The 26622-nt window shown below is 44.5% G+C and overlaps 2 protein-coding genes across 5 annotated transcripts in view; one reads left to right on the top strand and one right to left on the bottom strand.

Moving 5' to 3' along the window:
- Positions 1 to 281: 281 nt before the first annotated feature.
- etsrp (ETS1-related protein) lies at positions 282 to 5930 on the bottom strand. The gene is made up of 7 exons (XM_088905838.1): positions 5843 to 5930; positions 4560 to 4673; positions 4324 to 4398; positions 3008 to 3217; positions 2342 to 2587; positions 1304 to 1422; positions 282 to 536 (listed from the first exon to the last, which is right to left on the bottom strand). The coding sequence occupies exons 1-7, from the start codon at positions 5922 to 5924 to the stop codon at positions 282 to 284; spliced, it is 1101 nt and encodes a 366-aa protein (XP_088761964.1). The 5' UTR covers positions 5925 to 5930.
- Positions 5931 to 15676: 9746 nt separating this feature from the next.
- The window catches only part of fli1rs (Fli-1 proto-oncogene, ETS transcription factor-related sequence), a 35459-nt gene continuing 24513 nt past the window's right edge, over positions 15677 to 26622 (top strand). For all 4 annotated transcript variants that reach the window (XM_088905568.1, XM_088905566.1, XM_088905567.1 and 1 more), the window contains exon 1: positions 15677 to 15815. In XM_088905568.1, the coding sequence (XP_088761694.1) occupies positions 15798 to 15815 (18 nt within the window). In that variant the 5' untranslated portion in view covers positions 15677 to 15797. The remainder of the gene's footprint in view (positions 15816 to 26622) is intronic.

The following is a 26622-nucleotide window of genomic DNA, read 5'->3' as shown; positions in this document are numbered from 1 at the left end:
GGATCAGAGGATTCCCAATTCCAGAGCCCGACTCGTCCCCAAGCGACACAGACCCTTCGGGTGACAGTCTCAGCGCGAAAAGGAGCATGCCTCGTTGAAATACCGAGTCAAAGCGTTTCCAAAAGCCCGATGCCAGATTCCGAGAAGGAGGAGACGGGCCGTGGGTGAATGTCCGCACTGCGGTGCCGTCCCGGAGGTAGCTTCAGAACCGGCGCGGGCGAATGGTGGAGGTTGGGGACGCGAGGGCGTTAAAAACAAACAAACAAAAAAAAAACCCTTCATCAGTTTCCAAAGGGAGGCAGCTCTTCGTACATCGGCAGGGACGGAGCCGCCTTGGGCGCCACGTTGAGGCTGGCGTGCAGCTCCTCCGCCGTCTTGCCCAGCATGCCCTGCACGTCGCAGACGAAGCGGTACACGTAGCGCTTGCCGCCGGTCTTGTGGATGATGTTCTTGTGGTAGTAGTACCGCAGGCCCCGGCTCAGCTTCTCGTAGTTCATCTTGGGCTTGTTCTTGCACCGACCCCAGCGTCTGGCAACCTGGCACGGAGGAGGGACGGAGTACGTTAGCTATGGCGAGCACGGCGTCGCACAATAATAATAATAATAATAATAATAATAATAATAATAATAATACCAGTGAGGTAAAGCGTCCCTGTTACATTGTAAACAAGCAGGCTTGTGAATAGATCCTTGTAAATCCGATAGAAATATTGCTCTCATCATTGAGACAGTTTTGCCAACAAATACTACTTGCTAACTCTGCATGCAGTTCACGTTGGAACATGTCTGTTGCCCAGCCCATATTTATTTACTTGTACATCAGTTTTTTACATTTACATATGTACATCAGTCATTATGGAGAGTGAGCAGGGAGGGCCGATTTTACCTGAAGATACATGCAAGCTCTTGCTATCACCTATGATGAGACCAGGGGTATGCAACAACATGGCAACTCTACGATACTTTCACAAAGTTCACGATTTTGTGCTTAATTTGGAACTTTGTTAAATTTTTGCTATACCGTCTATTAATTTGTTACCGAGATTTCATAACAGGTCTGAGAAACTGGGTCTGCAGTTCCCCTCTAAAATGGTCATGATATATCAAGCATGCTGTCTGTGTGGAGTTTGCATGTTCCCATTGTGTTTCCATTTAGGTTCTCCAGTTTCCCTCCATAGTGCGAAGACATGCTGGTAGGTGAATTGGCTTCTGGGAAAACTGGCCCTGGTGTGTGTGTGTGTGTGTGTGTTTGTGTCTCTGGCTGCCCTGAGATACAAACATGCGTGTTCACCCAGCTGTCTCACCTCTGTAGGGTCGGAGAGCTTGAACTCCCAGCCGTCTCCTGTCCAGCTGATGAAACTCTGACACGACTCATCCAGGAGAAGTTCCAGCAGGAACTGCCAGAGCTGCATGGGCCCAGAGCCTGCGATGTGACAAGTAACTTTCATGAGACCGCATTTTAGCTTCCAGAGTTACATGTAAAGGCTTAGAAAAGTAGAATATTGTGAGATAGAAAAAAAAATCATTTCTGTTGGCACATTTGCTGTTGAAAGAAAGGCAAGTTCCAGCAGTGTCTCCCATAATTGTCTGTGGAAGACGGGATGTGAGAGTTGTTTATTTTTAATAATATATGGCTTTAAATAATATGCAAATATATCCTCACACTACAGCTTTGGGTATGTAATTTAGATCAGCGTGTAGGGGCTTGGAAACAACAATGTTACACCATATCCTACAAGTGAGACTCTTGTGTACAAATTGAGGGCTTAGCTATTGCATCTATTGCATACTGCACTCTGGTATAACAGTGACTGTCAGTGGTGAGGGTTTTCAACAGGCCCCTGAACTACATTAACACATACATCTGAATTGACATTATTGCTTAATGTTGCTGCTTGACTCTTTTTTTACAAAAAGCGCAGCTCTAGAAAAGCCCCCTGATTTCAAGGTACTTGGATATTGTTTCAAGCAACCAGGTTTCTCCAACTGCTTAAGAACTGGTCACGTTATGGAAAGGTTATATTAATTCACCTGAATATATATAATTCAAAATGTAATTAATATAGAATGTACCCGTCCAAATCTGCTGACTTTCTCCAGTTATGCTATTACTTAGCTGAACCCTAATTAAACTAATAACTTGATTAATTGGGACTCATTTTATTAAGCCCTTGAAGTGAAAGATTAACTGGAATATAAAAAGTGCATTTCTTAGCACGATTACTCTGATCACTAAATTCTTAGAAAAAGAGTTTAATTAAGTCTCACACCTGACAGGTGGACTAGGAAGATTTCTCATCTAGTACAGCTGGGTTGTCCGCTAGTTTCGGAGCGACACTCACCGGTATAAGCTACGATTCCCGCTGCCTGGCGAGTTTCGGTCCCAGACCTCTGAGAGGCTTGTCTTGGCGTTCGGTGTTTGGCCACACGGTGGCAGCAGCGCTCGGCGGGGAGGGCGGGGGGCGAGGCGTACTCCCTCAGGGGCCGGCCGCTGCTGGGAGGGATAAAATCGCTCCAATGCCGAGGGGGGTCCTGGGGTTCGGATTTGAAAACCAGGCCGCCGTGCGCGTAGCTTGGATCTGGACAACCTGCGGATGTCGAGAGAGGGGACCGTTCGTGAAACGCTACAAAAGCTAGATCTGGATTTTATTATTTTTGTTTTCTGAAGAGTGTAGAAAATGTTTTGGGGGAAAAAAATGCTTAGTGGGTACAGGCATTTCCGGGCCGTAATGTGCGGGGGTGCGGGTCTGCTTCCCGAAAACCACGGCGCCTTCAGGATTTGTGAGCAAGGTGTCTTAATTTAACACGGAAGACAGACTTTTGGGGGAAAAAAAACAACGCTATTTAAGATGTCAGATCTCTCGCCGTTGCAAGAGAACTGCAGATGAAGTTGCTCAACAACAGCGCGTTATCACGGCACTCCTGTGGGCAGCAGCTTGTTAACTCAACGAAGAAAGGAAATGCTTGGGTCTAGTTTGAGTAGATGAGCGAACGTCGGATTCTCTTACCGAGGTGCTCCAGGCTGACTGCGCTGCCCCCTGCCGGCTGGGGCTCTTGCGTTAGAGGCAGATAGTGATTCTGGCCGTCGACGGCGGAAGCGCTGTTCTCGTCCCTCGGAGCCAGGCGCCCTACCGGGAGCAGAGTCTGATAGCTCTGTCCCGAGTGACTGGGCTCCTGGTACACCCCCTGAGCAGGGTCTACTGCAGTCCCGCTGCCTCCTGAAATGGAAACGGTCAGGTTGGTCGCCACGGTGATAAGAAGGTGAGTCTACACAAGTGGCCTTCATCTTGGTGCTGCTTTGTCTATCTGCCCCCCCCCCCCCTCCCCCGCACACACACTATCAGAGCACTGTTTGAAAAGGTGTTGAATACAGTCTGGAATGATGCAGGAAGTATTACTGTGACTGCATATAGTTCCAATTTACAGTAGTTGTACTGTGCCATGGACTCCTCCCCTGTATTTCTCCCCTGCACTGGCTTGGCCTTTCCTGGGTGTGTGTCCTACAGTATGCTACCGTGCTGTTTCCCCATTAATTCACTGTGATGGGCTGCTGCAGTCGGTGCTACCCCCGAGCTTTCACAATCAGCCCCGAGTTCACTACACAGAAACCCCTACTTGACTGCGCTCTGGATCCCTAGAGAGCCATCACTGTCTTCCATATTCACCACTATGGCCACCAACAGGCAGAGGACATTGCTCTCTTTTCTCTTTTAGCCATCCCTCCATTATCTCACCCCTTCTTGCAAACCGTGGGCACAAGGCAGGGTGCTCCCTGGACTGGGTACCAGTCACACACACAGACACACACTCGCACCTAGGGACAATTTCCCCAGAAGCCATTTGTCATACTGCTGTAAAACCAGCATGTCCTTGGGACTGTGGGAGGAAACCCATATGACCACAGGGAGAACATGCAAACTCCACACAGACAGCAATCCCAGGTCTGGAATTCAACCCAGGACCCCAGAGCTGCGAGGCAGCGGTGTTGACCAATGGAGTGCTGACCCTTCTCTTTTATAAATAAGCTTCAATTCTTCACCACATACTGTGCATTTCTGACTTGAAAGTAGGACATTCCAAAGTCTGAGCCTGAGTGACGCTTGCTTCTCTTTCCAGTTCATCTCTCCTATACTTAACTGAGTCAGTTATTGGTCTCACTGGTCACCGTTCCTGTTACTACTGAATGCTTGAAGATCCTTCAGGAGCACAGATGGAAACCTCCACGCTAGAGCTGCTGTTTCTCCCGTTGCTGCTCCTCTGCTCAGAGGACGTTTTGCACCGCCCGAAAGGGAATCTGAAGTGGGTTTTTGTGTTCCTAACTCACCATTTGTGTGCGCTGTCCAGTACTGCTGGTCGGAGTAGCAGTCCAGATCGAACAGTCCGGACTCGCCGTAGCCCGCTGAAGAAAAAGAAAGGTTCCATCTGATTTCTGCACACACGCAAAACAATTGGGAATCTAACGTTTCAGAGGACTTGAACCCATTCGCCGTTCGTATTAAAATCGGGGTACCTGTACCGAGAAACCCGCAGTATGCTCTGGGCACGGACGGGTTAAGTTACCTTTGGAGCTGTAGAGCCCGAACTCCTTCGGCAAGTCGTCGTACACCTCGGGGAAGCTCTGGTGTCCCGTCACGGCGCTGTCCACCATGAAAGACAGATCGTCTCCGCTGGCATCTGGGAACACACATACACGTTTGTTAGAGCTGGTCCTGCGCCCGCAAATCGCCCGCGTCCCCCTCTGCCAAAATCAGGACACTTTTTCTTTTGCACACCACACGAGTTATCTTCCTGACCCCACGTCTAACCTCCAGAAATTCAGTTCGCTTGCTCTCGATCTGATTTGAAAATGTATTTTTCACATCCCTGCGTAGCGTCACTGCAATAAATATTTCAAGCTATGATCGAGATAATAAAGATAGCGTGCTGTTGTCTCTAGGAAGTGTTCCGTGGAGAATATAGGTGTACCCATTATCCTAATGTTATCCTAATTCATCGAAGGAGATCAGCAGGGCTACTGCAATTGTATTATTGTATTTTTACAATAATAATACAATTACAAAGCAGCTCGGCCCGTTACTGCAGAACATCTGACTCTCCGCACTGACAGCGGAGAGGGCAGGATTTGAAGTTCCCAGGATAGGAAGTCCTATTATAGCCGGACCCTGTGAGGAAACGGCCGGTCCGGGAGTAAATGGCATAGGACAGGGACAGGAGGAGAAATGACCGTCCGCCTGCGCGTGTCGGATATCTGCAGGACAGGATTAGGAAGGGGGGGCTTCGGCCGAGATCCCCTTTTAGCTAAAACGTCAAACAAAAGACCACCGTTTCCGGACGCAGCCCACCCAAACTAAATGACCCGATCTCTCAAGGTCTCCTCTGCCCGGAAGCGCGATTAGCGGTGCCTGTTTCAGGAAAGTCAACTTTTGGGAAATTTTGCGCGTTATCCAAACAAGCCCCTGAAAACTGACTGCTGCCCAGCCGCAAAGGCTAATGGGTAATACGGGGGACGGGCAACTTGTGACATTAACTAGGAAAGACACTAGAAAATCATAAAACCTGACAGGAACTTTTTTTTTAATGAAACAGTTTTGACTCGCCCGTTTATTGCCGCCAACTTAAAGTGACTGGACCTGTGTACAATTATTTTTGTTTAAGGCGAACTTTTGTATAATTATTCTGCATAACCCTAGGCACAAAATGTTAGTCAACAGCCACAGATGCAAAAGAAGCAGAAAAAAATGCTCGAATTGTAAATAATGGAAACGGGAGCTGTAGCAGCAGAAGTGCAAATTAGGTGTTTGCTGTGCTCACAGAAAAATAATCGATTCGATAGATTGTCACACCATAAGATCCGCAGTCGAACCCGGATGGGACTTCTTGCGATCTGAAGTCTTCGTAGTAATATCCAGCCTGATACATCTCCATCGCGGCGAGTCTGCAAATGAGGGAGACGCGCGGATAAGCTGGAGCCGAAAGTAATTAAAGATCTTTCACAACCCGACAGTTTTTTATCTGCGAAAAGACGGGTATCCCTCACAGCTTTAAAAAAAAAAAGTCGCCCCCTTTTTCCCTTTAGTTAATGAAGCCGTTCAGTCCAACCAGGAGCAAACGTGGGTTATTCAAAGTGTCAAGATAACTTTTGAGTGTGCTGAATGAAGGCATATCTCCCGGAATAATTTATAGACAACTCGGTTAATAAACCTTTAATCAAAGAAGAAAGGCAACATGTTCTAGTCTCCTTATGCAAGTTATCGATAGAAATCGCAATGCAATAACGTCTTTTTGATCGTCAGTCTTTTCGTGTGACAACACAATATTTACTTGTCGATTACGTCTACACTTATAGAATGTAGGGCTCGTTTTGTAGTTGAATTTTATAATACGCGCCTCTTTTATAGGCACAAATGCCTATTTTATGCCGAAAGGCCTCCAAAGTAACTTAAGTTCTGGACAAACTAACTCTTCATAATCCGGTCACAGTCATAGACTGGTTTTTATACCTTTGAAGCAGTTTAATAGCAGCAGCGCGAAGATTTGCCAGAAAATGATTCTTACCTTTTAGCCTTGTTTCGGGGGAAAATAAATCCGTTCGTTTCCAAATTCCAGCGCTGCGTTGGGTCAGAGGTTTGTAAACTCCTGTAGTGGTGAGCTAGCTGCCTGTCCGGCTCTAGACAGTTATAAGCGCAGCCGCTGGGGAAGGGCGGGGCTGCAGGTCGGCCGCTTCGTGACTCGCGTCTCAGACCCTCTTAGTGACGTCATCCAGGAGTCACGAACACCGATTTGATACAGAGGAGCGTGTCCAAGCAGATTTATGATTTATCTATATCTGTAATTCCACTCCGTTAAAAAAAAAAAGGAGAAAACATCTGGAACTTCACTCGCGAACTTCAAATGTCTTGCGAAAAGAAAGGCTGAAAATCTCTTCCCTGTTTCCTCAACAACCTATGAGGAATTCACAGACTGTTCTAATGACCCACGGCAATAAATTATTTTTAAAATTAAATTCCAGCTGTAATTTAAAGTCTCGGTACTTTTCAGATATAATAACCGAATTTGGAGAATTTTAGGTGTTTTCCAGCCTACCGGCAGTCAAGTTCTAACTTCTGCAAAAGTTTTTGGGTTGTATCTGTGTGAGATGGGTGTAATGATGTTTTTTTTTTTAATGGAGAAGATTACAACACCGTTTTTAAAACGTTTTAAAAAGAAATCCGAAATCTTCCAGTTGAGCTTTGCACAGTGCATCTAAGGAACCCCGTTTTGTGCTTAAAAAGGGGGAGCCTTTTTTTCGCTATTGAACAGCAATGGGACCTTTGTGTGAAGGAAATGCAGTAAATTTTCTCAAAGACATTTGGATATTTCCTTGAGGGGAAGCCGGTTCGGTGCCAAGTCTCTCTTGTCCGAGCCGTTTAAATCACAGGGGGCACGCGGCGCGTTATTGATTAGCGCCGTTCTCCAGTTCTTATCTGATCTGATCGAAGTTGCCCGGTCTCTCACATTCATGGGTTTTCACGATTTCGCGAGAAGCGAGCCGGCCGTCATGTCGGGGCGGGGGAATAAATAAATCCGCGAATGATAAAAAAAAATGCACGAAAAACGGCGGGAAGAACCTTGTTTTATTTGCTAAATTGAATTGATAAACAAAAACACTCTTATAGAAATCAGAAGCGGCACGTGTCTGGAAATAAAGAGACTATGAATGTAAAATTAAGCATGACAAACAGATACCCCTAATTTAATCCTATTTGGAAATAACCACCAGCCAGTGGTATTTGATTTGCATTGCATGCATTTATAATAGTATTACTTAGTAGTGGAAAACATATGTCATGTAATTTGAACAGACGGCCTGTTCTCCGTAAACCAAGTAGCGGACACTGGAAAAGCGTATGAGACTGTCTTTCCACGACTCCATGTATATATTTAATACCTCCCATTCAAGGCTAGAGGAAGCCAGCGGCAGAAAGCCAACTCCGCGGCTTCAAAGCAAGGGAAGTTCGGATGAGTGTTTGTCCCGCTGCGGTGTGTCCATGAAGCCCGCGTCGACATCTGGCACAGGCGGCAGGGTCCCTACTAATCGAGCGAAGGTGCTGCTAATCGAGGCGCGGGCCAGGGAGATAACAAAGCAAATAGACTGTTTCACCTAAATTAAATTCTTATTTTTTATTCATCACTACACAGGCACGCACGCATACGCAAACAGCCGATTAGCTGGGTTCACGGCTTGACCAATAATAAGGACATTAACGCCTCGTGACCTTATCTTTCCCGGCTTTTTGAGGTTTTTGTGGCTTCGAAGCGCATTGTGGGAGAAGCGCATCTGCAGCAGCTCGACTTCTCCTGAGGACGGCACGACCGTCCCGTGTCGTATCGTTACCTACGCAACTGTAGGTGTTTGTGCTCGGGGGACAGGACATCATGCACTCATGGTCTGGGCTCTTCGCTGGCATACTTTGTCCACAACCGCAAAAGCCGAGATTTCCGTCAGCTCTAATTTTATAATTCCACCAGTGTTATGCAGAGTTGCAGAGTAATTACTGCTACCGATACTAATCACCAATCCAATAATAATAATAATAATAATAATTAATAATTTATATCCTATATAATGCTTTGCGTTTCTCGTTGTAGTACTTTCGATAGGAAGTCAATTTCTCCTGCTCTAGTTTTCCGATCCGGCCCTTCGCGCTCGTGATCTTCTGTAAAGGAAGGTCAAGCCAGTCTTGTTCGTACAAATACCGCTCAGTCATCACTCGGGGGACTCGAGCAATTTGCGAGATTTATTTTTGCACCCCTGTGATTGTGAGCTGCGTGTCTGTTGCGTGGTCCCCAAACAGGCCGATCTAAAGACGGCAGAATGAAACGCTTTTATTATTAGAATCAACAAGCAGTATATACGTCGCTTAAAGGCAGACAGTTCAGCCACGTAATCTATAATTCACTGTTGATGAATGTGCGCAGTATCGTACATACTGAAAGTTTAAAATTAGTGCTGTTTATTATGCATTAATGTCTCTCTGAGAGGTGTACAGTACTAATTGAACGGACATTTCATACAGCTATACAGCAATGTAAATAATACATTATTATTATAATGTTTTATAATAATACATTTCATTTAATATAAAGTGGTTACACAATATCCTATAATTGCCTATAGAAACTGCGAATTGTTTCAAATTAGTTCAAATGCAGACTGAAATCAATAATACGTGCACTCGGAACTGCGGGTTTACTGCCAAAACCTTTCGGATTTAATTCCTGGGGCATCCGGTAACCAGTTATTGGTTAAATAATGTCATACGGTAGATCTAACGTGAAAGGTGTTTGCCAAAACACAGATTAAACAGTGCCAGACTTTTTTTGTTCCTTTTGAAAAACACTGAGTTTATTTTGGGCCTTTTTTTAAAAGAAACTGGCGTCGATGTTGTTTTTTCAAATCGTGGTTTCAGATTGAACAACAAAGACTCCCGAAACGTACGCCGTGTGGAACTCGCCTTAATTAGACCGCACTGTTTGTGTTTTCGTGGGTTTGTCTGCACGACGAGAGCGGCCCAAGAGGGTCATTCTCAGACAATGGGCTGTTAAAAAGTCAGAAATCACAGCGTGAGTGGCGAGCGCAGATAAGGGCGATGGCAAGCCCTTTTATAAACAAACAGCTTGTTTCTCCTCCGCGGAAAATCACATCTGGCAAAGCCGAGCGGCCGGCCCGAGTCGTGATTGAGACCCGACAGACACTTCGAGAGTCAAGTTACAGCCCAGTGATTTATTCTTCAGGCTTCCTAGTCCTCGTCTTCGTGACCTCGGCGTCCGCTGCCTTTCCAGGCCGGCCGGACTTTCAGTCACATTCTGTATCTGCGCCCCCGATTGATCGGTTGTGATTAAATAGCTGTTCATTTGTTGGTTCGATTAACTCTACTAAAACCACACGCCTCCACCTCGTCATTACTATTACTATTATCATTATTAATAATGTCTCTGTTCCACCTCTAGTTTGGCGCTTGGAGGCAGATCTTCGACTTTGACGTGTGGTATGGTTTCACAAGTGCACCTGCGTTCCAGAGTCCCAAGTCTTTTTACACCTCGTTAAGAAAATGAAACTGTTTAAATTCAAACTCCCGACTGAAAACAGATAACGAAGGAACTGCGGCTTACAAATCGCGCCAACAGAGGCTTCGGTCTTTACAGTAGAGCGTCCTTGATCTTAAGTGACTGGAGTGGTCTGCACAGGGAGCACGTTTATTTTGGAGTCTGGACACAGTCTGTCCAGGGTCTTGTGCTGCCCCAGCTACTCTCCCGCTAACCAGAGCCGCGGCTGTCGCTGTGCTGTTCGGGCACGGCGGTCCACAGCAGAAGAATGCGCGTTTAAATCACGTGTGGGGTATTTCTGTCCTAAAAGTATCTCGAAGTCTGTTACAGTAAAACAAGTGTAAAAGGGTTTCCAGGTCATCACTGTAAATACGAATTTGTTCCCATTTAACTATGGACGCGAGTAAATAAAATATCTCCCTGCTCAATACGAAGGTCACTTCGAATCTAAATGTACAATTAGGCCGTTATCTGCCTCTTTATTCCTCTGCTTCGATTCTTGCGTTTAAAACCGGAGCTTCAAAGATGCAATTCAATTAAGAAATTCCCCGGCTCTAAGTTATACAACGGTGAAAATCGTTTGAAACATAGACAATACATTTTATTTTAGGGTGACTCTCTGATGCTCATCCAGACGAGGTGAGACTTCACGGAATTTTAAAGGTTTATTTAAAGGGAATGACTATAACTTTTTTTCAAACGAACATTCTTCCTTTGATGGGATAAATATTGGTGCCGAAAGACCAGGCGCATTAGACTCCGAATGCGCCTGCGGATCAATGTGTTAGCCCTGCTAGCCATCACACGTATCAATACCTATCAATGTTATTCGCTGGCATCCTGTCGAAGAAGGTGCTACAGACGATTTTTAACAAACTTTCATCTTCTCATGTCAGTAAGTGCGAGAAATACCGTAAGTTCAGCTTCGTCCCTTCATAGGGCTAAATTTAACAAGCGTATTACGTGATCTTTGTAAACTGGCGCTCAAATCAACGATCACAAAGCCTGGTCAATTGCTGGGCTAAACACGAAAATGCGCTATCCCTGCTTCGAAACGCGTTAAGTGAAGGAAGTAAACCACGGAATAAAAAGGAATGAAAACACACGAAGAAACGGAGATAACACGCAATCTGGTTTTAAAATCCCAATATTGGTGGGATAAAATCAGACGTTCTTCTTGCTCTGAAAGCCTAGGAAATTGAAGCACGTTGAGGTGCAAATATTTCTGTTGTTTAAAATTTTTTTTTGCTAGATGGTTTATAAGGGCGAGTCATCGCCCCTCTGTAGTGTGCCGAAGTCAAGCAGGACAGTAGATAATATAATACAACATGCAGGAAGTTTTGAAAGAGTCTGAAAGTGTCCTCGCCCGTTTTCAGGCAGGGTGCAGTGCGCCATTCAACTGAGGCGTCTAATATGGTAGCGAGCAATATGAAGTAATGCTCATACAAACAGAAATCATCTTCATGTATTTCTACTTTGAACAGTGTCGATTAATAAGTCACATACTTCGTTGCAAAGCCTACAATTGTAAAAGAAAACTCAGATCAATACATAATGTGTTGGACATTCCGTCGCAGATGTGTATGAGATTGCTTGATAATTGTGACTCCTTGTGACTACGGTTGTGGTTTATAAAAAAACAACGTTTATCTGATTCGAGTAGGTCAGTAAAGTGTTCTGAATGCAGAAGACCTGGCAAGTCGAATTTCTAATCGAATAATTGCAGATTTTTTTTTACTCAAAATGACAGCGCTGTAACTATTTTCTTGGAATCTCAAATGGTTTGTCTCTCTGTGATCCACTTTCCCCCTTTAACATACATCTTATGTGATGCGGCTTCGTAATATTTTGTCTTTGCTTTCTATATCATTTCATACAATTCATTTCAAGCTAGGTAGCTCACAGGAATACACACCCTCAAGCATCGAAATTCATTTTTGCATTAGTTTAGGATTACCCAACAACAACTTTGTTGCCTGCATCTAATTTCTTGAGTTTTTAAAGCTGACAACCAAGCTTTTTTCCCCGTTATTACAGATGATGTCAAGTTCGGAAACTTTTAGTTAAGTCGCTTCCAGTTAAAGAGAATAACAAGTCCGAGTTGGTCAAATCGTCGATACCGGATGATAGTACTAAGAAACTACACAAACAGGTGAGTCCCCCCTTCCTCACGAACAGACAGAAGAGCACAAAGGATCCGACTGAGAAAAAGAACGGGCAAATCTCGAGCAAATTTGAAGGCGATCTGTTTCTGTGAGGCGTCTTTCTCCACACGATGACTTTTAAATGGCACCTCCAGGGGGCAGCGTAACTGAAGGAGCGCGGTACAAGGTCGATACCTGTAACGGACTGCGTGAACGGAGACCAGTTTAACTCAGGTCGGGCCGTTCCGTGCTCGTTCCTGCTAAAAGCGCACCTGGCAGTCAGAGGGATCTCGGAGGTTAAAATCATATTTAACGGGAAGAAAGTCTAGAATCTCGATAGGGTCCAGTCGATTCGCCTGTGAGAAATATTTCCGGGGAGTTACACTGACAATGGATTAATCACCCTTGCGCTAGAGACTGTGCAATCGTTCTGCTCACACCCCTTTGCACGGCCACTGATGCTTAATAATATAACTGGTCATATGCAGATTAACAGTGTCAACACGGAGAAGACAGTTAAAACACAGAAATGGGCGATAAATTATACTTTCTTTTAAATAATAGGAGCAGCACAGATGTAATGGATATTAACAAAGGCTAATTTGAGCGTGTAACGATGACGCGCTTTGTTCATTAAACTTTGCACAAAGCTTTGTTGCCTTCCGTATTGGAATATATATTTTTGTTGCAGCAGAATTGCGTTGTATACGACCTCATGAGCTCACAGACCCTTGTGAAAGCGACGACTTGAGACATTCACGACTAAGAGTCGCGATCGTGTGGGCGCCGTCTGCTCATTGAATTACGACCAAGAAGTATTCCGGTGTTGCATACCGGTCACACGGCACTGTAAGCGTTTTCTTGAGGCAGGATTACACTGCGGATGCTCACTCTTTATTGTCGAACTCCTCCATTTCCAGGCATTCCCAAAGCGCGTTGTGCTCGGGGGTGGTGTTGTGATGCCACGGAGGTCAGTGCTCTCCAGCTCTCGGGTGGTGCGCACTGCTGTCTCCAGGGTGCTCCGGCTTTCTCTCGCCTTCCTAGGAGAAGCACGGCTTGACTGGTAACAATACTACACACACGCCTCCCAACACACAGGCGTTTGACCCTGATACTGTAATAATAACACCAATAATAATAATTGCTTACACTATAAAGCTCTTTTCTGGACACTCCACTCAAAGCTATTTAGAGGTCATGGGGATCCCCTCCACCACCACCAGTGTGCACCCCCACCTGGATGATGCGCCAGTCCGCTCCCCACACACCAGCTCTCAGAGTGATGAAGCCAGTTCAGAGATGGGGATTATTAGGAGGCCATGACTGGTAAAGGCATGGGGGGGGGGGGGGATTTAACCAGGACATCGGGGTAACAGCCCTACTCATGTCGAGAAATGCCCTGGGATACAGACAGTCAGGACCCCGGTTTTATGTCTTATCCAAAGGACGGGACCTTTTTTACAGTACAGTGTCTCTATGACTATACTGGGGAATGAGGGCCTACACAGACCGCAGGTTGAGAGCCCCCTACTGGTCCCTCTAACACCTCTCTCAGTCGCAGAGTGATACAGCTGCTGTTTTGGAATGCAGGTCGTGTGTGGCCCACGCGTCGCAAAGTGCAGAAGAGCGCGCTAGTGACAAGAGTCCCCAAGAGTAAATGACCGACGCCAGTGTACAGTAGGCGCCGAGACAGATCGTTCCGGTGTTGCACTGCCTCCTTCACTTCCGTCTGTTTACAGCACTGTAAAGCGAAGGACTTTATTGGAACTAAGGGTTTAGCTTCGCGTTAAAGGCCGCTAGACTCAGAAACTGTCCACAACGGGACAATTCGCGCAAAAACGCGGACAGAGCAGTTTCACCCCAAGCCGCCCGCGAAAAACAAAGCTTCAGTGACGCGGGTTCAGCTTCCCGCGATGTAGAGTTTCAGGATCGCATCGGGTTGTTCTTTTCTGCGACTTCTCTCGGTTTTTGTTTGGGTTTTTAGTACAGATAAAAACAAGTGGAAAACTGAAGCGTGAAGATGTAAAATGAAACCAACATTCTTATTTGAACAGCGGTTTAAAACCGAACCGGGCCTTCGGTTTGACCCTTTAGAAAACCCCCGCTGTATATCCATCACTTTTGGGTCAATTCTTCGCGCTTACACAGTCGTCAACAGGTACGAGTTGGACGTTAAATCATTAAACATGTTTAATTGGTACCATTAAACAGACGGGTTGTTCACTTAATCAAATCTAGAACTCACTTGGACCCAAAGTCAAAAGATCTTTCGCCCCCTCGACGACCAGAGTTAAGTTAATCGAACGAATTGCCTTTCTTCAATAACGTACTCGTCCATAATCCTAAAAACGATGATCTGGGGCGATGTACAGGTCGAGCCGGGCTGAGGCTCCCAATGGGTAAAGTAGATAGCCGCGTGTATTATTTTCTCCTGTGTTTTTTGTTTAGATTTGAGCATCTGTACTGTGATTTGCCGTCTTTCCATGGGTTTTCACTCCACTTAACGCAAGGTCCTGTTTTTTTTTTTAAAGGACGTTGGTATTCGATGGCAATATTGATCTTTCCTGCCTTCGTGGCGGAAAACAATTTGTTTTCTCTGCTCCTGGGCGTCAACGCAACAACCGCAAAGGGTGTTTCTGCTTCTTGGCCTCGCTAGTGTACTGGACTGGTCAAAAGTGTTGTTTTTTTTCCCCCTCATTTCTGACAACAAAGAAAGGACCACCGTATAGCACGGAGGGCATGAGGCGCAGCTCCTGTCCACGGACATAAACCTGCCTCCTCTTTGGCGCTGGGTGGATAGTTGCTGTTTAGCCACTGAGCGCGCGTAGCTCAATTGCGTTGACTGATAATGGTCGACTGGTCGATTGGTCGATTGCACCTGTGACGGAGAGTTTTAACGCCCGGGCCTTGTCTGCCTTCTTGAAGAATGCGTTGACATCTGTTGCCAGTGAAGGGCAGGGAGGAACATGCGAGATGCGTTTACAGTAGCCCCACTTTCTGGGACCTGACATTACAAAAAAAAATTGCAGTTTACTGAACCAGAATACAAAGTCGACTTCTCCATCAAAGATGTCGAGATTCGTTAGCCTTTAAAAGTTACAAAGACATCTGTACCAGATATGAATCAATCCACCGTTCCATTTCAGATTTCAACGAAAGGACCTACCAAAGGTCACGACAGATGTCAAGTTCAATGCTTGATTTATTTTTATTTTTTTTTTGAAATATGTGGATTGTCGTTTACGCAACGCAACCTGCAGGTCTAACTTTTGCTCAGAGGAGAAGAAGAAGAAAAAAAAAGGCATCAACGCCTGCTAGTTTCAGAAATTAAAAATGGCTCATTTTCACCAATAGGAAACTAGCTTTGATGGTTTTGTGTGTGACTTCACTTCCCAATTTTAGAAAAAAAAAATTGTACTCATCCGGTATGGTCTCAGCGAATTTGTTGCAATGGTTTGTACCTAACCTTAAAGGGCGCTCGCTTGAAGCCGATGCGACTCAAGCACAAAGTATTTATTTTTATCAAGCAAAACCCAATTCATGAAATCTAAACACCAGGGCATTTCCAATGGACTGCACAATTAAGGTAGGCGGATATCTCCTCTTCTCTACCTGTTTGCGTTGAGAGTTTCTTAAAATGAATAGAAAACCACCCACTGACTGGCTCGGTTCACACAGATCTTGCAGCGACGAGGCGGCAATGCGAGGTCCCCACTCTTTCCTTCTCGTACAAAATTTCCTCTTCCTTCCCGTTAGTGGTTGTATGTCGGCTCTGTAATAACACAAGAAACCGCCGCTTTAGAGTCAGATAAAAACCCGATGGTCTCCAGGCGGGTCGAGGGAAGGAGCCCTGCCTCGTGCGCGTTTTCTCCCGGCGCGCTCGAATCTGCGCGAAGATGGTGACAACCTCGGAGGGTGCGAGGGCGCTCAGCGGGCAGGTGGCCGCGGCGGCAGCAGGCGACGTCGGGACCGGCCTCCCGCGGAGCTTTTCTCACGTTTTCAGCGGATCGGGGGTCTTCCAGGCGGTGGGGGTCCGGCGCGGACTAGGCTTGATCTGAACTTGACTTGTCCCAAACACCCCCCCCCCCCCCCCAACCCGCCGTCCCCTCAGTCCCCGAGCGAGAGAGAAAAGTAATAAAACGGTTAGTTCGAACGGCTTCATTTTTATTGATTGTTTTTTTTTTTACTCATTATTTGGGCGCCGGCCTCGCCGCCGTGGAGTTTGGTATTTCTGCTGTGACATACTTTTCAGAAAAAAAAAAACATCTCAAGAGACGCCAAAAAGCTGGCAAATAAGTTTAAGGTTGAATAATACTTTTGGTCATGACTAAACCAACATCGAATGCATTTCAGCTGCCTTTGTTTAAAATGTCTTTGTTTAAATGACGACACCCACTTGTTTACCAAGATCCTGCTAAATTCATTCGATTTGCTACCTCAAAAGAAATGCAGCTGACAAACAGCGCAAAACTCCTGATTCGGCTTTACTTGCAATGTGCAAGAGAAATGTGCACAGTCTTTTTCCGCAACGACGGATTTGAAATTTAATTTTGGACTGTCGTTTTTGCGGCGCACACAACGGCCGTTGACTCGGGAGTTGAATAAAAGCGCATCGCTAGAACAGCGATAAACCGTGTACTTGCAGAGTAATTCTAGGTCGCTGTGTGGTCGGGTGTAGGTTGTTAAACGAATAATTGTTGAATGCAGTATTTTTAAGAAGCGTCAGACCTCCAGACGTGTTCATGGAAAACAAATGCGATTTGTTGTTTTTTTTTGCTACACCAGCAAAACGAAATCAATAACATCTCTACACTTAAAGTATATATTTTCAGATTTTCTAGGACCTATTAAATCCGTAACGGAGGAACGAATGTGCAATAATTCAGATACAGTACGCAAATTTTGTTGGGTTCCTTATTATTTACGCCATTTATTGGTTTTTGTTTGCGTGAAGGTGAATTAGTGAATTGTTCCATCATAGTGTTCACATTGTAAACGACAAATTGGTCACAATTGCTACGTATAGGTCTGTAGCTTTAAATCTCGTTAACTGATTATGCCCATATTGAATTCACGTCGATATTCTTAACATGGTGCTGCCCGTTCAGCCGTGATACCCATATCGCTGTGATTCACTACTAATATCTTAAACCGTATGCAGACTCCAATGTGTTAAACACAATCCGGCGTTTAACCAGTATTAACACAAGTCTCTGTTAAAATCAAGGATTATCTCTGCTTAGATACATTGTTTTTTAACACATTAGGTTAGTGCTACCGTCTTAAACGACATTAAGTTGCAAACAGTAGAAGATAAATATACTTGAGATACAGAATCATCCTCTTTACAGTCGCGTAATATAAATTCTTCATTACAAAGGTCACCCTGTAAGTCTTTTGTTTCCTTAAATATAATTATATTCATTTCTGCTACTGGAATGTTTTATAACTGTTGTACGTTCGATTTGTTTGCATGAAAATCCATTGTCCTGCCAAGGTATTTATTTTTTGCCACACTGTGTTTTACGAACGCTTCGTTTTTAACGAGTCATTTGCCCTGTAAAATCTAACCAAATGCATTTCTCAGAAAGAGCAGCTCTCCCAGAGACCGTAACAGGTCGGCAACTTTCACAGAAGGAAAAACCACCGACTTGAGCCGGCCTGTATTTTGAATGTAGCTTGCCTGACACGGCCGTAGTCATTGCTGTTATTTAAAACCGCTACAGAACAAAAGACGTCAAACTGCTCGCGAACACAGTCTGACTTGTGTAATGTGGGTGAGGTTCTGTGAAGTTCTACAACTGCCCTTAAACGAAACGCAGTTTTTGTGCTACAGAAAGAGCGGGCTTGTTTGTAGCGATGCATTTGTTGTTGTTGTTTTTTTTTTTTACCGTTGCTGCCCATTTGATATCGCTATGATTCACCACTAAGATCTTAAACCGTCAGATTTTACTTGTACTTCTGTACTTTTGCACCAGGCGAACACACAACCACACCCTCCCCCCCCCCCCCCCCCCACACAAGACGGACAGAGAGACGGAGCGCTCCTACAAAAAAATTAAGGCCTGAACGAGGTGGGGGAGGAGGGAGGAGGGGGTGTTGGAATTTTATCGGGAGAGCAATGATCAGCACATTTTCTTTTTGTTTCTTTTCCAAGGATGGAAGAGTTATTTAAAGAATAATTGATAGTAACTGGGAGCAAATGCTCTCGTCAGGTGTCTTTATCAAGAGCTCTGCAGGCTTCCTGTCAAAGCCTCAGACTTCCTGACCGAACTTCCGCAACCTCGCGACACCAAAAGCAAACAGCCCCCCGAGGCGAAAAAAAAAAGAGAGAGAGAGATAGAATCGTTTCCAAACGAAATGTTCAACATAGGCGTGTTTTTTTTAAAAGCTTGTTGCTTAATTTCTATTTAATTATGTTCCAAAAGTGAGATGCCCGAAAGACTCTAAGAATCCCGCTTTCTATCAAACGCCTTCAGACTCCGAAGCCGCCCGCCATTTTTTTTTTAACGGCAGAAAAGAGAGCAACGAGCTTCGAGCGCTATTGCTGCAAATAAAATGTTGTGAAAACCGCAAATTTTGCAGCGAGGCGCAGCTGACAGTACCTCTCCTTTTTGCACTTGCAGAATCAGCTCAGCTTTAACCAGAACTTCTGCTTTTTTTCCTTTCTTTTCTTTTTTCAACAACCAACAACTTTGCAGAGGCACACACAAAAAAACTTAACGAGATTTTGCACTCCGATAAGTAGGGCAAGTGCAAAGACACATAGGCCTACTCAAGCAATACTAATGAAAAACATTAAGTATTGATAACTGTTTTTTTTTACTGTTTATCACTTAATCTATGCGTACAAATCAATGTTTAAAAATATACACATGCAACTTTTGTTTTCTCATGCTTGTGTTTCCACAGCCCTTAAGAAGAATGATGCACATAAGCTACTAAAACAATATGTTGTTTTATGCAGCCAGTGGATAATATTAATGTTTATTCAGCTCAGTTGAATACTTACATGTTGTACAGTATTACTACAGATTATTGCATTGCAAAAACATGATATATTCGTATATATTTCGTTATCCCTTAAACATGAAATGCATTGATAAGCATGGGATAATAACTCTTCAATATCTTTTGTATCTTTTGGTATCGTTTGTTTTGTGAAGTAGTATTTTGGGTCCTGATTTTACAACCAGAATGTAGTGGCTTCAAGCCTGCAATGTCCAGATTGCTTCGTCCGCCCCACTTGAATCCCAATCCTTTTTGAGCTGTGTAATGTCTGGAGAGCAGACTTGGTTAATACACTGGAATAGTCCAGCAGGGTCTAAGTGCTGGCTGGCATTGTGCATGTGTGCTGTGGATTGTCATATTGCAGATGCTAGTGTGCATATTAATACTTCTGAGCAACTCTCCAGAGCCTACAGAGTGAGTTATGAGTGGTTTAGCAGAGAGGCATCTATTCCGATCAGGAATATCCACTTCACCTGAAAGACCATCAGGGCTCTCAATGACTTATTTGATTTCCAGGGGCATCGAGGTAGTGTAGGCTACTCTTGTAAACACCCCACCAAATTAAAACAAATGGATCTTAATTTCTTAGTTCCAAATTCTTCCGGAGCTGGAGAACGCTTTCCCATCCAGATGTAGTGCCTACATTTAGAAATGCTTTCCTTCCACTAAGTGCAGAAAACAGATTCAAACAAATGTGCCCATCAATTCGCTCCATACAGAATATCACTGGATGATAATGGATTCAGGATTTTGATTTGAGTTTATGCTGGGATCTGTATGCCAGGAATATAGGTGAATGAGTTGAGAGGAGTAGGTGGCAGTCTTTCTCATCTTGTAACTTCTCGCTTAATAATCCACTAACCTCCATAATGACGCCGATTGGCAACTGGGCTTGCTGTCCTCAGCTTATGAAGTTTCTTGCAATGCAAATGCACTGAAGGTGCTCTTTAGTTCTATTCTCTGTGTAAAACGAAGTGTCTCTTCATTTGAGAGTCCATCGTAATTAGCCACAGCATTTCATAAACCCAGCATTTTCTTTCGAGCATTTCAGCATTGGATTTTGATCTAGGTTTTAATCACTTCGTTTGGATTATCTAATTAAACAGGATTGCAAATAATGCCTTGCATTTTATTTGAGTCCATTATAATGACCTGTAATGTACCGTATCAGGTGTTTAGATTTAGCCTGGCACTTGGTCCACAACGAATAGTTTCTATTGATTAAAAGGCTGGAAGGATTGAATCTTTTGTAATTGCTTCTATTTCTAGTGTAAAAAAGGATGATATGCAAGTGTGTAAAATCCTAAAAGGTATTAGGGGGAAAAGTCACCTGATTGTACTTTATTGATCGTTATTGAAAGAAGAGCCATGTTTAGACAGGAGAGCTTTTTTAGGTTTGAAAATGGATCTTAAGGTTCCTTACATCAAGGGGCAGTGGTGTCTGAAATGATCGGCCAAAGCTCTCAGAAACGATCCCTGAGGATCGTTCAAGACAGGATTGGATGTGTGCTTTGGATCAATACATGACTAACAACCTGACAAACCAGAATGGCCAAGCGGCTTTCCCTCATCTCCTCAACACATTCCTTGTGTGCTCCTGTTGTTTAGCATGTGGTTGTTAACACTCCAGAAGCACACTGTCTTGTGCATTGTCTCATTCAGTTTTGGTAAAACAGGAGAAAGCTTGTATTGAAGGTTCCTGAGCTCCATAGTCCATACAGTAGAAGGAACAGGGCACCTATTTCTTGATTTTCTTGAAAAATGAAAAGCTAGTGCAGAAATAAGCAACCCTGGTCCTCTAGTGCCAGGTTCCTGCAGATATTAGAAAACCCTGATTAAAACCTGAAAATGCCGCTCCACTGATTCGACTTGCAAGTTCTGATGTGGGCAGGGAGTCCTGCAGGCCCGGAGCAACAGAACTGAAAGCCCGGTGTGCCTGAGTTCTGATCCTCGGACTAGGAACTGAGAGAAGGCCAGAGACCAAAGAGCACAAAGAAAAAGAGCACAGAGTGGGTGTGTAGGGTGGTGTTAGTTAAACTCGTGTAGTCAGGAGCCAAGCCATTGACCTCAATGGTGAAAAGCAGTACTTGGAATCTTATCCTACAATAAAATCCACAGGGCGGCTCAGCACTTAACATTGCTGTCTCGCAGGGCTGGGGCAGTGCCGGACCTGGGGTACTATCTGTGTGGAGTTGGCAGGTTCTCCTCATGCCTGCATGGGTTTCCTCCGGGTGCTTTCCTCCCTCAGTCCAAAGACATGCTGGTGGTTAATTGGATTCTGGGAATTGTCCCTGGTGTGTGTGTCTGTGTGTGATGGACTGGCGCCCCCTCTAGGATGTACCCTGCTTTGCACCCGTTGCTTGCTGGGACAGGCTCCAGCTCTCCCATGTCCCAGTATTGGATGAATGGATGAAATTCACACGGAGCCAATGCAAGGAATCTGGGTGATGTGCAATAATGCGTCTTAGGTTTGGTTAAAGTCATGATTATATATGGATGCTTTGCAAGCACTGCACTGCAATAATCAAGCCTGAAAAAAAGACAAGTATGCATGATCAATTTCTAGCGTTAGCCTGGGAGGGTTGTGTATGAACACCCCCAGTGATATGAGGAAAAAAAAACTCTGATCCCTGACTTTTTGTGATATTATTCCATCATGACCGCCTTGTAACCAGCATCTATATTTATTCTATCACTTATTTCCCATTTTGGCTGTGGGGTTTCCAGCACACCCCCACTGTGTGACCATATCAGATCGCAAATAACCATCACAATCCTTTGCCTGCATAACCCAAGTTCTAAAGAAAGCTGGGATATGCAAAAGGGTGGTGAAAGCGACAATTAAAAAAAATCAGGAACCTAGATCTTCAGTATGACTACATTGCCCTAGAGACAGGAACTCCTCCTCGCACAACAAACCTCAGAATTTTAAAACCTGCTCTCTCACTGGCAGTGTTGCAGTTTAAAAGGAGAGTGCTTCAAATGGTTTGACCTAGAGTAAGATAAACCCAGTAGATATCCATTTTAACAATTCATGCATGCCGGTATGTGGTGTTTCTCATCTAGTGTATTCACACCTAGCTTGACATGTAATCATAATGGACAGCACACACATTGCTCTCCTGGAAAATCTGTTACATAGCTTAAAATCCGGTATAAGAGTTTTTATGTGGTTAAGTTATTAAACTATTACGTGCATTAATCTTTGAAAGAAATGACCTATTCAGGTCAGATGGGTGAATAATTTGTTCAATAGGTTAAATATGGGCTGATGCGAAACAAAAACTTAATCAGGACATAAGAATAAGGTCTAGCAAGTGAAGTTAGTTGTACTTGTGCAGTGTACTCTACACCTTTTGATCACAGAAGAATATTCTAATTCACTAACACTGGTTCTGGTCCTAGTAATCTTTATATGCAATTTTTCAATTCTTTTTTATTTAAATACTCACAATTTCTTGTTTAAATTACTGGCGTTTTGGAAAGTCTGCCCAGTGCTTCCAGGTACAGTTAGGATGAATTGCAGCCCATGTGCTGAAAGGGATGTAAGTGTATCTGGAGTCCTAATTTCTTGTTTTTGTAAGATGTGCTAGAAAAAAAAAACTGATTGGAAAGTGAAAAGGGCTATCGGACATTTGTGACCAGAATGAAACATCCGCAAAATTCCCTGCTCTTCTACATGAGCCCTGGCCGTTCTTTCGCGAAATAAAAGGAAGCCGAGCAGGTTTGCAGGACAGGTCAGCTGTCACGTCCACCAGCAACCGTGTTGTGTCCCGCAAACGACCTCTTGCTAATCAGGCCACAGCTAGGGGTAGTTCCAGCGTGCGCCAGCGCGCTGATCAATGATCCAACCGTGACACCACACTAATGAGCTCCCACCTCGTCCTTCTTGACTGAGGTATCCTCGTCTTGACAGAACCCCTGGCCTTCGTCCCTCGACTCTGACAGATAAGTAGCCATCGATTTCCTTTCCCTGCTCCTCCTTTTCTCCGACTCTCCGACACTCTGAGAGGAACACGCAGGGTCCTTTGTCTCTCTCTCTCTCTCGGGGACACATCATTCGGAACAGTAAGCCCCTGGGTGACCCGTGTGGTCTGGCCCTTGATCCCTCTCAGGCCTGAGCCCTGAGCCCAGTTCCTCCAGCTGTGCTGAACTCCTGCTGCATCATTTCAACAGGCTCCCCGAATGAACCAGTCCAGCAGGGTCAGGTGCCGAGCTGCTCTGTTTCTGTGCTACAGTGTACTTTCTCCACTGGTGGAGAAATTATCACAGGGGCCTGACACACACTGCCTAGCCATGCTGTGGGAAATAAACTCCTGTGTGCCCTCCAGAAACCTGTGAAGATCATCCGCTACTCGTAACTAAACGTCTAAGATGGGTGGAACAGTCTCCACTTTCTTCTGTTCTGTGGATTTTTCATGTTTTTGATTCAATAGGGTGGTTTGCTTTTGCAAAAAACCCTAAGTTGCATGTAACGTCATGAATGGAGGAGCTCTGTTTTGCTTTTATTCATGGAGTACAACTTTCGCTTAACTGGTTTCTTTGGTGCCACTCCTGGGTAAATTCCATGACTTGCAAAGCTGGCTTTAGCTCCTGAGATTGTGTGCGTGCCGTTGATTGGGGGCTTTTATAGACTGAATCAGCTGGGATAATTGAAATGTTTTTGAATGACCGCGGGGAGTGGGGAGATAATGTCTTTAACTGCTGCATGAAAAGGGCAGGATTGTTATTTCTATTTTGGGGACCTAAGGATGTTAGACCTGTTACAAACCAGAGGGGACCGTTCTGCTCTTCTATCCTATTTGGTGATGGAGCCTAGCTGGTAATTAATAATCATTAATAATTGGCAGCTAATTGAGCCGAGTATTTAATTTGCCGGTTTCTGAAAGATACAAGGGTATCAGCTTCAATAACATGGCTGGGTCGTGTGCGTTTTTTGATCATACTGCCACACAGTGTCCACTTTTGCCCTCTGCTTCATTCTGATTGTCACTGGATTTGATGGACTTGAGTCCCCTCAGTGTCTGTTGCCCTCGGCCAATGGGATGTACAAGGAGTCCAACGATGACGAAGGAGATGAGTTGTGCAATATGAGGAAGAAAATAATTTAAGTCACTATATAAGTCACATTACACGCCCAAGAGAAGCATGCAGAGCAAAACTGGGCTCACATAAGAGAGTGAGACAGAAATGCTCAGAACAGACAGGAGAATAAGTTTCTATTGAGAGTCATACAATGTTAGAGTCACAGAATATTAATGGTCTTTATATTTTGGTGGTTTTATTCATCTCCTTGCATTTACTAACTGCTTCATCCAATGCAGAGCAACAGGCACAAGGCAGGATACACCCTGGATGGGACTCCAGTCCATCACAGGGCAGACAGATACACAGACACACCCACTCACATCAGGGCCAGTTTTTCCAGAAGTCAGTTCACCTGCTATTAGGTCTTTGGACTGCTAGAGCAAATCCACAAGAAGACAACTGCTCCCAGGAACATGCTTGGTGGAGACCTGCACCTAGTGGCCACGCCCACCCCACCTTCCAGGCAGAATGGGCATGCCTCTTCCCTTTTCCCTCCTAAGCAGAAAGGACACACCTCCTAAGCACAATGGCCACGCCTATCCCCTGATCTACCAAAGAGAAAGGACACGCCTCCCCAGCAGAATGGCCACATATCTCTCATATCTGTTATGTCTGTGCCAGGGCCCATGGAAAGACAGCACCGGCTCTGTACACATGGAATGAGTTCTAGGAAATGTTGAGAATTCCTTCGAGAAGCTGGCTATTGCAATGCAGTCAATGCTCATTAAAGCCTAACTCCTTAAAGCTAAGCTTTGACCCCAAAATTCAACAATTAATTTAATTTTCAGCGTATGAAATGTTCATTTATAGCCTCTGAAGGAATGGCAGAACAAATTTCACCTGGCGCCCTGTGCACTGAATTTAAAAAGTCCAAGCATGTGATGTGGTGTTTGTGAACTTTCTGCATAGTACAATATGTAGGGCAGTGCAGTCTGCATCGATAGAGGCTGCAGGTTTTCTTAAATTGCTAACCAGATTCCACACAGATTGCTTGTGCGAAAGAACTGCCCTGCCTTGGCTTGAGTTGTGGTGGAACAGAATAGTTAGCCGCCCACAAGTGGTAGCATTCCTTTTATCACAAAATGTTGCAAATATGATGTTTTTTTTCTCCAGGCTGCATCAGCTCGCTGAGATATGAGCATTGATGGCAGATTGTTGAATTATTTTGTATTATTATTTTCTGCAAAAAAAGCTTCTGCATAGTGCCTCAGTAACTTTTTTCTGACTAGGTGTAGTTTGCCCTCTGATCTGGGATCCATTGCCTGATTTACTCTAGATCCAGCCAGGATTTGAATCGCTGTGCTTGATGTGAGATCGTTTTGCATCATTTGAATTGTCTTGCTCTTAGTGCAGTGCTGATACTGAAGTACTCTTACATCTTCTTTCCTAAACTGAACACATAAACATGAACTGATTGAGTCTTATTACTTGTATTTTTGCCAAGAATACTCAGCAAAAACACCACTTTGTTCAATCCAGGCTCAATGCACTGAAGTGAATTTACGGTCCCCTATAACTGTTTAAGCAAATCTTCTGGTTTCTGGTTATTAATTTGTAAACACTGTAACTGTCAAGTATCAAAGATCCCTATAAGAGTTTTAGTTTGTCTTGGCAGTGGAAGAGTAGACCCACATGAATTCATCAAGAGTCCAAAACCGTTCTGAAAGATCTTATCAAGCAAAGAGTTCTATGAAAAGAGTTTATTTATTACAGACAGAAGATACACCAGGAGCAGGGGTTTTGCTACAGCACATTGGCATTAAAACCTTTCCTTTTTCAATTCTTCACTGTTGTAGATCTAATGCGTTTTCCCACAGGAGCTTCCAAAAGCAGGAGGCAGCAAGTGATGTTGTTGGAGAAGTAGACATGCCTGCTATCCAGTAATGTGATCGCATGTACTGTGGCAATGGTTCCCAATCCTGGTCCTATTTTTGTTGCAGCCAAGCCCATCTGAGATGTTAAACACATCTGAGCTTCCATCGCTGTATTTTGTAGGGGAAATCAAATCCCAATCTTGTGTCCCATCCCAGCTATTTCAATAAAGAGACTTTTTAGATCAATTAAGGCTTCAATTATCTATTTAAGGTGGGATGGGATGAAAACCAGAACCGGGATTGGACAGCGCTTAGACAAATATAGCCGAGAGGTTTTGAGGACATCCATTCATGTTTGAACAAGCACAACTCGACACAAACTGCTGCTCTCAGCCTCCTCCTAGCCCCTAACTCTAGAGCTTTTTTTTCAAAAAGCAACCTGACGATGTGACGTCCAATACTTAGAAACATCTCCCCTTG

The sequence above is a fragment of the Atractosteus spatula genome, chromosome 25, assembly GCF_055471065.1.
Source record: "Atractosteus spatula isolate fAtrSpa1 chromosome 25, fAtrSpa1.hap1, whole genome shotgun sequence".
NCBI classification, from domain to species: Eukaryota; Metazoa; Chordata; class Actinopteri; order Semionotiformes; family Lepisosteidae; genus Atractosteus; species Atractosteus spatula.
Note: the sequence above shows the minus strand (reverse complement) of the source record. Positions and strands in the feature narration are given on the sequence as shown.

What these genes read in the sequence shown, in the direction of transcription:
- etsrp (XM_088905838.1), bottom strand. Translation starts at nt 5,924, where the DNA reads ATGGAGATGTATCAGGCTGGATATTACTACGAAGACTTCAGATCGCAA. An exon ending in CGGGCTCTACAGCTCCAAAG is followed by an intron (nt 4,399 to 4,559) that starts GTAACTTAACCC and finishes CTTTTTCTTCAG; the next exon opens with CGGGCTACGGCGAGTCCGGA. An exon ending in GGGAATCGTAGCTTATACCG is followed by an intron (nt 1,423 to 2,341) that starts GTGAGTGTCGCT and finishes GTCACATCGCAG; the next exon opens with GCTCTGGGCCCATGCAGCTC.